This window comes from Artibeus jamaicensis, unplaced genomic scaffold (assembly GCF_021234435.1).
Source record: "Artibeus jamaicensis isolate MK-2021 breed Jamaican fruit bat unplaced genomic scaffold, CSHL_Jam_final contig_490, whole genome shotgun sequence".
Taxonomy (NCBI): domain Eukaryota; kingdom Metazoa; phylum Chordata; class Mammalia; order Chiroptera; family Phyllostomidae; genus Artibeus; species Artibeus jamaicensis.
The window spans coordinates 21,604,459-21,618,424 of NW_026521861.1; the positions used below are offsets into that span (position 1 = coordinate 21,604,459).

At 59.1% G+C, this 13,966-nt stretch overlaps 1 protein-coding gene across 14 annotated transcripts in view; it reads right to left on the reverse strand.

Annotated features, from left to right (window-relative positions):
* The window catches only part of EBF3 (EBF transcription factor 3), a 108,751-nt gene extending 101,294 nt beyond the window's left edge, over positions 1 to 7,457 (reverse strand). For 13 of the 14 annotated variants that reach the window (XM_053668496.1, XM_037159178.2, XM_037159175.2 and 10 more), the window contains exons 1-6: positions 7,189 to 7,457; positions 6,921 to 7,077; positions 6,502 to 6,565; positions 5,749 to 5,804; positions 2,748 to 2,821; positions 1,119 to 1,187 (exon numbers count right to left, since the gene is read on the reverse strand). In XM_053668496.1, the coding sequence (XP_053524471.1) occupies positions 1,119 to 1,187; positions 2,748 to 2,821; positions 5,749 to 5,804; positions 6,502 to 6,565; positions 6,921 to 7,077; positions 7,189 to 7,322 (554 nt within the window). In that variant the 5' untranslated portion in view covers positions 7,323 to 7,457. Of the gene's footprint in view, positions 1 to 1,118; positions 1,188 to 2,747; positions 2,822 to 3,099; positions 3,319 to 5,748; positions 5,805 to 6,501; positions 6,566 to 6,920; positions 7,078 to 7,188 lie in introns of those variants that run through there. The other variant, XM_037159179.2, reaches the window with a different exon arrangement.
* Between the last annotated feature and the right edge of the window lie 6,509 nt (positions 7,458 to 13,966).

Genomic DNA, 13,966 nt, shown 5'->3' on the forward strand with positions numbered 1-13,966 from the left:
GCCGTCCCTGCAGTCAGATACCAAACGTTCCCCACTAAGCAAACAGCTATTCCAGCTAGTTCAACATTAGCATTTCTCCCCACTGGTGGCACGGATTTCTCTAGGCTTAACTCGGGGAGTTTTCCGGGTTTAATTTTTCAGACGCTGGACAGCAAAGTTCACGATCAAAAGATAACTTTGCAATGAAAGCAGCTGAAATCCAACCCCTCTTCAAAACAGGCTAAACCCCTGCTTCACAAAACCAGTGTCCCATGTGCACGGCCGGCATTTACCCGAGGCGGGTGCCCCCATCGCACCCCGGGCCTTCTGCTGCTGCCACCCTCGGTTGGGGAGAAGGAGACCCTCCCCCGTCCAGGCCACAGAAACCCGGCAAGGGGGGCGAGAGTGGTGTTTTTGTTGTTTCAACTGCAGCAACACCAAACCCACAGAAACACTGCTAGGACCGAGCAGCAGCCTTTGAAGGCTGCGATGTGGCCCAAGGAACCTGATAAATGGCAAGGTGAAAGGCAGCAAATGTAAAGAATGCATACAGCTCATCTCGTTATGGAAATTAATGTTGGAAAATGTAACCAGCATGTGTAATTAGTTTCAATTATAGCAACTTCGGTTTGTTAGTTACATATTTGCTACTTGACATAAAACGACAGCCACAATTGGAAAAAAATTAGGAGACATTTTGTAACTAATTGAGAGCAGATTAAATTCATTCTAACGCTGGGCAACAATGACAACTGCAACACCACCCAAGTCTCCACGTCAGCTCTCATCCCAGATAAAAATAACATAAAAATGAAATACTTGTTAACAAATTAGCAAAAAGCAGTCTATGACATATCTCTGGGTTTAAAGCCAGGAACTCTCTAGGCATAAAGTGCTCCTCACAGCGAGAGCGGTGGCAGATGAAACCGCTTCCCCTGACAACTGGAAAGCAATTACCGAATCCCCACAGAGCCAGCCTCCAGGTTTCCAAGTCAACCCACCTGTGCGTGGTAACGCGGGCGGGCAACAAACGCCGGGAGGCGCGCAGGGCCAGGCAGCCACGGGGAACCAGAGTCAAGGCAAAGGCTGTGGCTGGTGCTGCGGTTTGGTTTCGAAAAGAGGAAAGAAGTCATCCTTACCTGTCAATGATTACAGGGTCTGAGGGTGTCTCGTTTCTATTGCCACAGCTCTTCTTGTCACAGCACCGGCTGCGGAGCAATGGTGAACAGGGGTTTTAATACACATTTCATGCTTTTATGCCTGACTTGTAATTTTTTTTTTTAAGTCTGACAGGAGAGAGGCTGGTGTCAACAAAACAAGTTACCCTACCCAGGCCCGCTCAGCACATTTAAACCCTGAGAGCTCACGTGCGCTGTGGCTAAACTTAGGGTGTAACTTTCTACCCCACCGGAAGGAGCGGAAGGAGTGGGGCTGAACAAATCCAGTCCTAGGAGGCGGGTGACAGCCCCGCCGTCTGCATGGTGACGCTCCAATACTGAGGACATGTTGTAGGTGTTTGTCTTTGCAGTGAACTGAGGAGGGAGGTGGGAGACTGGGGAATAGCTTTTCACAGCTTCAGCTTTTGTTTACCTCTAATTGTCAAGCTGTTATTTCTGGGGAAAGACGCACGATGCCACCTTCAGCCAATATTTCTTTTGGGCATTTATTAATTATAACCACAAAAGCACGCATCCATCTATCAGAAACTTCTATTGTCCCTCCTCTAAGCCCACCTTAACTCTGTTATTGAAACTTTAATTAAAGCAGAAATGAAACAAAAATGTTATGCTTCTTGCATTTTAAAAAAGCATACTTGTATAATGGTTACATGTCTAAATTAGCTAAATTAACACCATATGGTAGGCAAAGTATATAAAGCCTTTTAAAGCTGACAGCTAAAGTGATTAAAGAAAGTCTACAGTCTTCCACTCACAGCCTAAATCACATCTGTGCGCTTTCTGTGTTAATTGCAGAACATGCAGAAGTGGATAATAAAGAAATTCCACTTTATTGGTTGTAATTTATATTTATTACCTGATATGAGAAAAAGTCAGCTTTTGTATATTAGCGCTGTAACAATATGTCTGCTCAGAAACGGCGCTCAGGCAGCCGGCTCCGCAGCCAGGCAGAGCCTGCCCGGCCGAGCCCGCGCCCGCCACCGTCGCCCGCGCCTGCAAAGCAGGTCCTTGTTCCTCCTCCCGACGACGTTTCACAGGCCGCACATGCAAAGTCAATGACGCATTTTTATTTGCCATGTCGGGGTGAAACTCTGGTGGCAGTTAGGAAAAAACAGGTGGGAAAGGGCTCTTCCGACAGAGATTTCGGGGAAAGGCGCCGGGCTGCCCTGGGGAGGAGGTGAGCCGGCCGCGCACTCCCGGTCCAGTCCTCGCGCCCGCGGCGCCGCCGGGAGAACGGGGGCGTTTCCTCCTCCCGGCAGCCGCCGGCTGCGCTGCGCGGCTCGGACACGGCGCTGCAGAGGAGGGTAACCAAGGGACGCAAGCGATCCCTGGCTCCTCGGCCCCCAGGACACCGCAGCGACACCGCCCACGTATTTATCGGCTCCGAGAGCAGCCGGTGGCGGGGACCCTGGTCACGGGGGGAGTGAGCCGGGCTCTTGGGCTGCGGCTTTCGGCCGACCGATTACATTTCAATCGAAGCCCATCCCGAAGCCGAGCGGGCTGGCGGCGCCAGGGCGCGGCGTCCTTTGTAGCCGCAGCTGGCGCCGAGGCCCCCGCCGCCCGCCCGCCGCCCGCCCGCCCTCCGCTCACCTGCACATGATCTCGTGGGTCAGCAGCACGCGGCACATCTCCGGGTTCTTGTCCTGGCCCTCGTAGACGATGGCCTGAGCGGGGACAAGCAGAGGCGGAGGTTAAGCGGCGCCCCGGCTTTGGCGTCCGTCGACCAGGCCTCGCCAGGCGGCAGGTGCAAGGCGGGCAGGGGAGGCGGCGCGGCCCAGCCACGCCACGCTCCCGCCGGGTCACCCGGAGCCGGGCTGGGCCAAGGCCGCCTCTTCTCCCGGGCGCCCTCCGGGCCTGCGCAAGCCCTTCGGCTGGGAGGACGCGGACCGCGTGGGCTGGGGCAAGACCAGGACACACGGAGCCAGGGCGCATTGGCACTGACCCGGGCACACGGGGCTGCCGAGCCGCATCCTCGGGCCATTGTCTGATCCGGGCTCCACAGTGCGTGTTGGAAGAGGCCGCTGAGAACACGCTGGGACTAAAGAAGCGGCCATGGCCGGGCTGGGCCAGCGGTTTGCCTGGAGTTCAGGGCCGCGCCCGCCCTGCGCGCTCCCCGGGCGCGTTCCAGCCCAGGTACCAGCGGTGGGCCGCCCGCCGGGCCCAGCCGCCGCCTAGAGTCCGCAGGCGGCCTACCAGCCGGGCCACGCCGGGCTCTGCAGGCGGCAGGCGGCCCTGGAGCCGGTCAGCAGCAGTCGCACGTGGCCTCGGCCCGCCCAGGCCTGGCGGACGCTCCTCAGGCGGCCCGGGGCGCTCGCCCCACGCGGCCACGTGCTCCTCGCTGGGTAATATTGGGAAAGAAAGTGCTAATAGCCAATCTGGTGTTTATTTTGAAACTGCTAACAGTGATTTTTCTCGGGTAAAAAGGCAGTGTCTGCGCACACGCTCGGGTGGGTTTCGAGCAGAGGCTCCGCCAGATGGTGCGCAGCCCTAGGTGCGCTCGCCCCCACCGCACCCCTCTCCGCGCCGGACCGAGCCGGCGCCCACTCAAAAAAAAAAGGAAGAAAAAGAAGAGAGAAAAGAAAAAGAAGGGGAAAGGCCACCGGAGGAGAAGCAGGGGGCGGGGGCGGGAGCCACACGTTCCGGGCAGAAAATTCTACCGAAGGGGGAGGGGAGCCCTCTCCAGTTCCCGCCCCCCTTCAAAAAATTATCTGGAAATTACTTCCAACCTCCTCAGGCACTTCTGACGCTCTCCGCCACTTCCAGGTGGACAGAGTCCTTTCTCGAGGAGGCCAGGCTGCCCTCTGGGAAGAGGACAGGGTCCCCGGGGCCCCCTTTGCCACAGCCTCCCTCCGAGGGGCTCCAAAGCTCCGAAGCTCGGAGTCATCGCAGGCCAAAGGCCGCCTGGGGCTGCAGGGCCGGCGGCTGGCACCAGCTCTTCTGAGAGCGCGCTTGTCTTCCGATGGAGCCCCGTATTTATATTTGATTTATTTTTTATTTTGTAGCACAAACAGAAATCCATAAACTGTCGGTTCAGCGCCATTGACTCTTTGATCAGTTACTGGGCTATTTCTTTCCCTTCCCCCCCCCAATCCCCGTCAGTGAGAGGAGATTAAATGCCTTTATTTTCAGCCCTGTTTATACTGCAAAGGTCCGTGGCTAAATGAACAATAAAAGTGAACTTGAAACAAACCCTCCTCCCTGTGCAACAAGGAGACTTAGAGCTGCCTGCATGAACCGCTAATTACATGACAGCGATTCCCCGAAAACATCAGCCCTTACATACAAAGAAATAAGAGCCCCTGTCACAGAGCGACCTGGCTCCCACAGGCTTCTCTGAATCCGAGGCAAATAATTACCGAAGGGCACACAGCCCGTCTTTGTCAGAAAAAAAGCGCACTTTACCTGCCAGGTCTGTTTTACTCTACGAGAAAACCACCCCGTGTTCCCGCCGAGACGTAAAAACCTACCACGCTCGTTGCCTAGGCGAGGACAAACTTTCCGAAGGGGAAGGAGAATCGGGAAGCTGCCTGCCTGCCTGCCTGCCTGCAGGGTGGGAGGCCTGCGGGCTGGGGTGCAGGAAGCGCGGAGGGGTTGGCTTTTTCGGGCTGCTACTCTCAAAGTTCGCCTCGGAGAGGCGGGCGCCACTTTCCTCTCCAAGCCTGCAGCCCAGCTTGGAAGTATATTTTAAATCAATCTGTGCCGAGTGGATTTAATTTGCACATTGGACTTTCCCTTCCCCCAACCCTCTATTTTTAAGAAAAGGAGGGGAAAAGTCTGTAAAGCAACCAAACGGCAACATACCACCCAGCACAAAACCAGCCGGAGGCTGCACGATGCCAGAGAGCTTTCCCGCCCTCAGTGGCATCGCCCAGAGCCCAGCAGTTATCCTCGGGAAAGTTGACCAAGACAGGTTAAATAATTTAATAAGGAACTGCCTGTAATTATGTTATTTACAAGGGATGACAGAGGGTGGGAGAGGCAACCGGAGCTGCTCCCTGAGCGCGGGCGGGTTGGGGTGACCCCTGGAGATCAGAGTTTGAATTATGGAGATGGGGGGCCGAGAGGTGAAGATGGACTAGAGGAGAACAAGGTGACTTTTCACCCCAACACATTTAACTTTTAAATCCAAATAAACGTCTCGTGTTACCAGACCGTCGCACGGGATAGGAGAAAAATGAACTAATCAAGCCCCGCTCAGTGGGCTTTGGGAAGGGTTAGTTGCCATTGTTACAGAAAAGAAGAAAATCAATGAAATGATTCCAAGGAGAAAGAAAAAAACATTCAAAAAAACATACAGAAGGGGGCATCTTGGAATTTTTCTGTCAAATATTAATTACCACAATTAATTAAGAGAGACCTTGAATCCAACCACAAGCCATTTAATAAAGCATTGTCTGTCCTGTTCTATGACAACAAACTATTTTGCCCATCACTCCATTTATCCCAGTAAATGTGGAATTCTCATTAACACGTCAAGGAAACTAAGTGCAAAACAAAAGCAGCAGATCCATTTGTCAGTCTGCTAGTCTGGGGCCCCGGACAACCCCAGCTGAGCACTGAAAAATCGGAGCCGAGGTTTCAACTTGCTCACCTGTTTGGTCATTGAATCTATGAGGCGGACATACAGGTCCTGCTCTGTTCTGACTCCTGGGGGGGAGAAAAAAACAGAGACAGGTTCTCATCAGGGTTCGGGCAAGGGCACCGGGCACAGGAAGTCCGGCGCTCGGGGTGCAGCCGCGTGATGCAGCAAAACCCAGGCGTGCCTTCAACCGGCGAGCGAGCGAGAGAACCCCGTCACTGCTCACTGTGTGTTTTTTCTTTTCTTGATTAAGGACCTTAAGACTCTCAGGGTTTGCCCTGCAAGGTGCAAGACAGTGTGTGCAGCTGGGAGCAGGCCTGGCAGCCCCGCCGGTGGGCCTGTGGGGTCATTTATTTTTAGGAAACAGAAAGCAAGACATGAAGCAGAGTCTGAACTCTTTCAAACGTCTCTCGAGGATTTTTTAAAATCTCGAGGCCAGGAAGTAAGTTATGCCTGGCTCACAGAGCTACCCCCATCTCAATAATTAACATTAATTTGCAAAATTGAAAAAAGTCACTTAAAAGTGATGTTCAGCTGGAGCCTCTATCGATCTGCTTTTTACTTTCTACTTCAAGCCCCGCCGGTTAATCATGGGAAGTGCCATCGACTTATCGATCGTTTCTGTTTTGTTTCCCTTCTATGCCACGAGAAGATTTCGTGTTTACATCCGTGTCATTTTAATCTCAAAATCTTTATGTCCTTTAAGCTTCTCGGGAAAGGAGAGCGAGCTGGGCAGGGGCGGGGAGGCGGGCAGCGGCCACTTACCGTTGCTGTACAACAGCTGGAGTTTGTAGTGAATGCCGTTGTTGGTTTTCTCGTTGTTGGGCTCCTGAAAGTAACGATAAATAATCGCATTTAGTGCGGTCGGCGTCCGCGCGGCCACGGCGCTCGGTCCCCCTGCAAGACCGAGGCCCCGTGGCCTCACGCAGGGCAGGATTCCTCTCTCGGAGCAGCGCGGTGATGTCACTTTCCTGCTGGCGGCCCAGCGCCCTCCTGGCCCCGCACAAGTACGGGGGCGCAGAGCAGCCGCCCGGCCCTCGGCGGTCCGGCCGCGCACGTGGCGGCGGGGGCTCCTGGCCGAGCCGCCCCTCCGCCGAGGGGGGCTCTCCGAGCCACCGGGCTGGGGCGCCGCCTGCCTCCCACTTCTAGAAAGATGGAGGGTGTGATCGCGTGCCCGCACTTACTTTCTCTTTCTCCACAAAGTCCACAAACGCGGTCCTCTCGATCTCCACCGGCTGCCCCTGCCTGTCGTAGAGCGCCAGCACGAAGTGGAAGAAATTGGATTTCCGGAGGTTGGAGGGCGGCTGCTTCTCGAAGTGCGCCCGCGCCAGCCCCACGCCGCTGCGGGAGGAAAGAGACAGCGGCCCGGTGAGGAGCGCGGCTCCGGCCGGCCTCGGGGACCCGGCGGGGCCGGAGCGCGGGCCGGGGCGCGCGGGGCCGGCCGGTACGTACCTCTGGGCAGCGGTGTTGGCGTCCACCACCCCCGCCGTGTGCATCCACGAACGCACCGGGTTCATGCCGCTGCCCAGCGGCTCCTCCTTCATGGTCGTCCCCCCGCGCGGAATGTTCTCCTGGATCCCAAACATGAAAACTGCTGGCGGCGGCCGCCGCTCCCGGCCGAAAGCGCTTCCGCGAGCAGCGGCGCTCGGGGCTCGGCGCCTGCGGTCCGGCCCGCCGCCGGCTTCAGCCCGTCCCGGGCAGGCGCGACATACACCGGCGGCCGTGCGCTCCGGACGGCCGGGGGCGCGGGGGCGGCTGCACCGGCGGCTGCACCGGCGGTGGCGGCGCTCCGGAGAAGCAGCAGAAGCAGGACGCGCGGCCAGGCGCTGCTGTTGTTGTTGTTGTTTGCAGGCGCGCTCAACGTGGTGTCATCCTAGCCGGGCGGCGTCCGCGGCTGCAGGACACTGCGGGATCGTCCGCTTCTGGCGCGGCCCGCCTGCTCCAAAGACAAATAAACGGGGCAGTGAGAGCCGCGGCGCAGTCCCGGGCGCAGGCGGGGCGCGGCGGGGCCTGGAGCGGCGCGCGCAGCGGACGGAGGCGCACAAAACTCAGCCCTCTCTCCCCGAGGAATGGACCCTTTCCCGGGAGCCAAAACTCGAAGCCCCCGGGAGCGGCGCTGTCAGAGGGTGACGTCGGGGGGCGGCGCCTGCGCCATATATGGGAGCGGCCGCCCCTCGCCGCGCCCCTCGCCTCCTCCGCCGCGCTAGCCGACTGACTGCCTGACGGCGCGCGAGCCGGCCCGAGCCCGGCGAGCCCAGCGAGCCCCGCCGCCGCCGAGCGCCGCCGAGCGCCACCAAGCGCCACCAAGCGCCGCCGCCGCCCCCAGCCACGCTCTGCGGCTCTTCGCGCCCACCCGCAGCCAAGGAAGTTACTACTCGCCCAAATAAATCTTGAAATGAAACAACCAGTGCACGATTGCAGCGTGGTCCCCCTAATACCTTCTCCCCAAATCACAGAGACAGTCAGAACACGGCAGAAAGGAGGGGGTGACATGCCGAGGCGTCCCGACTGGCACAAACGCACGCGATAAATGCAAGGGGCCGCAGCCCGCCCCGAGGCCGCCCAAGGGGGCAAGTGGGTCGAGGAAGGCCGGCCGCAGGGAGGGAGCCGGCGGGGCGAGCGACGGGCGGGGGCGGCAGCAGGGGAGCAGGGCTCCCTGGCCCAGGCGGGGCGCTCCGCTCAGCCCAGCCTCGGAGCAGACCTGAGGCTGCTGGGGAGGCAGGTCTGCCCCGATCTGGGCCTCCCCGGACGCCCGTGTCGGCTGCCTCGGCTGAGGCCGCCGAATGCTGGGCTAGGGACCCACGTCGGAGGCGGGCTTTGCCGGACGCTCTCCTTCCCGGTGGCCACGGGAAACCCGGTCCCCCGCGCCTGTCTTTAGGCGCCGCGAGTGACAAAGAAGGCTCCGGGCTCTCCGGCAGGACAGGAAGCGGGCCCGGCCTGTCAGGCGACCTGGAGCCGGGTGTCAGGCTGCGCGCCCTGCGCGGTGCCCAGACCTCCCCGGCGCCAGCAGCTCTAAAAGCCGAGCGGACGCCGCGGGCGCCCCGGTCCTACCCTTGGTGCCGCTGGGCCCGGGTAAGCGCGCCGCGCGCGGCTTCCCGACCTAGTTTCGAGGAATCGGGAGGGCGGCGGGGCGCCGGCAGCGCGTGGGCCGGGCGGCCCGGCTCCCGCAGCACGGACTCGGAGCCCAGGCGCACAGCCCGCCCAAAGGACATCTGCGCGGCTGGGACTGGAGACCCAGGGGACCACCGAGAGCTGTGCTGGCACTTCCCTGTCGAGAGAAATCAGGCTCTTTTGATTAAAACAAACAAAACCCAAACAGGTTACAGGGTGCAGGAGTGTCGGGTCGCGGGGCAGCCTCTTCCCCCAGGGCCTGGGGCAGCAGTCCCTTTTTTATGAATTGGCAGTGTGTGTGCGCTAATATTTTAATTAATCGGGAAAATCGAAGTCCGATTCACATTATCTGGGGACCCCCCAAGCCTCTTGGAAGGGGTGAGAAACAAGACGTGTTGGAAAGCAATCTATTTTGCTGGTGTTGGGGGTTAATGACTATTGCCGAAGATAAGTGAATTATCAAAGCTGTTGTGCGAGTCCCATCTCAAAATCCATTACGGTGCCGGCCGTCTAATTAAATACGTAAGTATAATAAAATCATATTTTATGACTATTTGAGGGTAATGAGATTAGTCTTTAGAAGCGATCGCCACGTATTAAAGATGCCACTGTATAGAATGTTAATAACCCTAAATCAAAGTGTATGGAAACTATTCACGATAAATTAAAAGAAAATTTCTGTATTCCTAGTAAGCCCAGAGCTTTCCCCCACCGCGGGTGGGGGGTGCGGGGGAGCACTGTCCTCTCGCAGGGAGGACGCAAAATAAAGTTGGCCATCAGTGGAGGGTGGGGTTGAGAAGTCGCTTTGTCTCCGAGAGTCTAGCTGCCGGGGGGCTCCCGGCAGGGCCAGCGGCCAGGCCGGCGTTATTGTCAGAATATGCAAAATGCCTTTTCGGGAAAGATGAAGTTAGAAATCGGAAACAATGCCGTCTTTGTGGCACACTTCCTAAAATGCCCGGCCCGCACTGGAGGTGCCCGCTTCCTTGCACTAACGAAAGCACCCTGCTTCAAATCATTTACAGTATCTTTAATTCAGATTACACGCACCAAGGCGATTTAAATCTGATTACCAAATTAGAAGGTTTAAAAACAAATCCTTCTAAATCTGATACTGTTGACTAAAGAGGGAAAAAAAGTTCTCTAAGCCCCTCACATAAGGTAACGATCCTGCCCCAGAAAGAAAAGGGGTTTTAAACCTTTTTGACAACAAATGCAGCTGCCCCACTGTTTTGGACGATATTAAGCGAAAATGAATGCAAATCTGTGTTCAGCAGCCATCTGGCCCGAAATGGGGGAATCAGCTGCTCTCACAACAGGCTCGGAGGCTGAATCCATTTCAGCTCATTTTCTAGATCATCTGGTCCCGCACCCAAAGCGTGGAAAATACGGCCTTTATCATTCACCAACTTTATCTTTTTTGTCACTCCGCTGCCGGCTCGGAGCGGCGAGCGCGAGGACTGGCCGCCCGGGCAGGGTCTCGGCCCGGGCCTGCTGCCGGGCAGCCGCGGAGCGCAGCCTCCTCGGCCCCCGCCTACCCCTGCCCCAAGGTTGACGGGGCGGGAGCCGAGGCGGAGAGGAGCGCGGGCTGGAGCACCCAGGCCGCGTGGGGGAGGGGCCGCAGGGCGATTCCTGGACGTCTGGAGAGAGGCTGCGAGCGCGTCCCTGCGCCCGGCGCCTCCCGCGGGAGCGCCGCTCCACCCCCTCCCTTTCTAGGGAACTAAGGGCGCCCAACATCCAGGTACGGGAAGCCGAGGGGAGGGCAGGCTGGCACTTTGGAAGTTGCGCAGGTCCCCCGAGACCTCCGGGCCAGAGTCGGCGCACAGAGCGCTCCCAGGGGGCGGCCGGGCGGAGCCTGACCTTCCTGGCAAACCCCGGGCCGCGAATGCGCAGGCGACCGCTCAGGGCCCCGCTCTACGCGATTTGCACTGGTGGCCCTCGCGCTGCCGCCGTCTCCATCACCGCCGCCTCCTCCTCGGAGGGTGGGAAGTATTCCTTTTGTGCGGATTTACGGGGAGAGGCTTCAATGAGCCCCCTCACATTTGCATTTAAATAGCGGCATCAAGCGCTTCGCGTGCCACACACCAGTGGGCTCCCAGATGTCACGCCGGAGTCAGTCAGATGGCCAGTGCCCAGCTGTCCTCCCCACGTCGTGCCGGAGCAGACAGTGACCTCAGAGAGAGAGAGAGCCCGCGGCCCCTGGAGTCTTGCTCCGGGAGCAGCGGGCGGGGCGCAGGGCCCGGGCAGCGCGTGGCCTCCTAGCCGCTGCACCAGCAGAGGCTGAGCGGGGTGGTATAACCGTGCAGCGCCGCACCCAGGCCCAGCCCGGCCTCCCTGCCGGGGGCGCAGTGCCAGTGCCCCCCGCCTTCCCCCGCCGCACAAGCCAAGGCCCTCTGCCTGCGCCCACTACCCACCCGCTGGAGGGGGGCTGTTCGGCGCATGCCAGGCGTAAACTTTCCCTCACCTCCCCAGTTCGGGGTCCAACACCGCAGCCTGGTGCCAGGCCTGGAGAGCAGGAGACAGGCTGGTACTGTTCTCCAAGCCACCCAGAAACTTCCCCCAAGTTGGGGGTTCCAGGATGCGAGGCCGATTCCAGGAGCTGGAGCCGGCCCAGTGTCCCCGGCACTCGGGGGACGCCCCTTCTTGCTCCCTGTGGAGCCTGAGAACCTGTCGACCACCCTACCAGCACGTGATAAAGTGCATTTCCGGCGGGGAGAAGCCCGGGCAGGGGGTTCCTGGAAGCCAAGCACCCAGAGAGATCAGGGGCTTGCCGGCCCAAACGGGCGAGGAGCCCTTACAGGGCCTGTGGCCTCAGGCCCAAGCTACTCAGCCAGGCCACGTACAGGGCTCCAAACAGCCCGAGTGCCTAAGGCCCAGGGTTCCCAATCCCGCAGCCAGCGCACAGCTGCCCGCTCGGCTGCCCCCACGCCCTGCTCCCCCAGGGGTCACACTCAAACCACACCGACTACCCCGTCTCCAGCCCGGTTTCTGCCTGGGGCCGAGGCCTGTGCGGCAGAAGCCAGGAGAACCCAAACCGATACCAGACTGACCTTGGGCCGGCAAGGGCAGGAGGCCTCAAGGGCCTGGAGAACCGGAGAACAGGGAGATTCCGGGAGGACGCGCCTAGAAAGCGTGGTGAACTGCGGGAGAAGGTGGAACGACCCGCCCGCACTGGCAGACCCTGCCCCCTACGGGTCAGTCACTCGGCCCCCAAGTGCACCGGGTCTAGCCATGCGGGGCAGGGTCACGCAGCCCACGGGCCCGGAGGGGGGGGTGGGAGATAGCTCCACACTCAGATCACCCCAACCCGCTAAGTTACGCAGAGAGGGGGGCGGGCCAGGTTCAGGTGGGCCTTTCAGGCCCAGAGAAGGTGCCTCCGTCCTCTCTGCGCAGAGATGGCAGCCACCGGCCCCTGCAGAGGCACGTGGTGACCGGACCCAAGGCAGGCCAGCGACCAGCTTGCTCTGGGAGGCCAGTAACTAGGCACTGCGCCCGAACCACGGGGGCACACCAACCGGCTCCGCTCCCCTGCGGTAGAAAGCATGAGGCCTGGCAGGAGTCACAGGTAAAAAAGCTAACTCTGAAGGGTCTCAGGCCCCTGTTCTTTGCAGCCCCCCCGCCCTCCCCCGTCGTTCTGGAAGGCAAGGACTCCTGAAGCCCGCCCCGAGTACTGCAAAAGGCTCAATTCTCCACGTGAGAACATGCCGGCGCCTCCTGCCAAGGAGGCCAAGTTTGACAAACAGCGCCTCCTGGGGTGGGGAGAGCAGAGTGCCGCGGCGCAGCGGAGAGCTGAGCAGCCCTGCTCCCACCTACTCGGGGCAGGTGGCCGCCGAGGCTCCCCACGCGGCCCCAACAGCTGGGCTGCGGCTCCTGCGCGGCCGGTGCACCTAGGCCTCGCTGACCCTGTGACCCCAGGAGCGGGGAGAACCGTCCACCCGCCTCCTGGTCCTAATTGCCGCCCAAGTGCGTCTACAAAAGTCGGGCCCGAGCCCAGCCCTGGGAACTAGGCCCGGGCAGGGAGCGCCGTGTCCATGCCCTTGCTGGCGAGAAGCGCGCCCCCCGAGTGGCTAGCTGAGCGAGGGGCCGCGGACACCGCACGGAACTCACTCACTCTCCAGGGCGCTCCAAGCGGGCCGCACCTCCGCTCCTGCCGCGCGAAATTAGGGAGCGGACAGCTCGCTGTCTCCTTGTCCCGACTCTTCCCGGGTTCTTTAGGTTAGTGTGGCTGCCCCAGCGACCTGGGTCCGCAATGGGGTCCTCAGCCGGATCTAGATCCCGAGCCAAACACTACCTTTCTGCGAGCCGGCTTCTCCCAGCGCACCCTACCGCCTTAAAGGTCACCTCTCCACTAAAAGCTGGAGGGGCACCGGAGCCGGGAAAGGACAGTTGGTGCGTGGCGGGGTCCCGGAGACTCAAGGAAGTGAAGCCGCTTTAACAAGAACCCGGGATTTCCGGAGCTGCGTTCCGCGCCGCCCCAAGGCAGTGGGGCGGGATGCGCCAAACCAGCACCCGGACACGGATCGCGCGCCCGCCCGCCCCCTCCAGTTTACAAAGCAAACTTTCCCCAGAGCAGTTTCCAGGTAGAACAGCCACGGAATGCGCCAATCAGCACCCAAACAGACCCAACCTGTAGAAACATGGATCGATCAGATAATTTCAAATATTATAATTGGCTTTAATTAAACACACTGCGTTCTAATTAACTCTGAAATTTTAGCATGCTTTGGGACACTGGTGTCGGATTTGATATTGTCAGTCCAGATGTCCTAATAAAATTCAATCCTCTACCCAAGGCTTCAATGTTCACTAAGAACAAAATGCAAATTAAATGTAAAACCTAAAGTATCGCCAAAGGTATAATCAAGAAAGGTGTCTCAAAACTTCTCACTTTTTATTATGCAGTAGTTTAAAAATGCAGATTACATCCTAACAAGACTTCTCCAACTCCCCGTAAATCTTAACTCTTTCCTGGGCAGGACGTACAGCCTGGCGCTGGCTTAAAGGCTCGGGAGGGAGACAAGCAGACCCCGCGACAGAATTGAAGACCCCCCACCTGGAAGCTAAAGGAGGGTGGAAGTTCGCCCGTGGAATCCCAGTTTGAAACCCGGACTTGCCAACACGG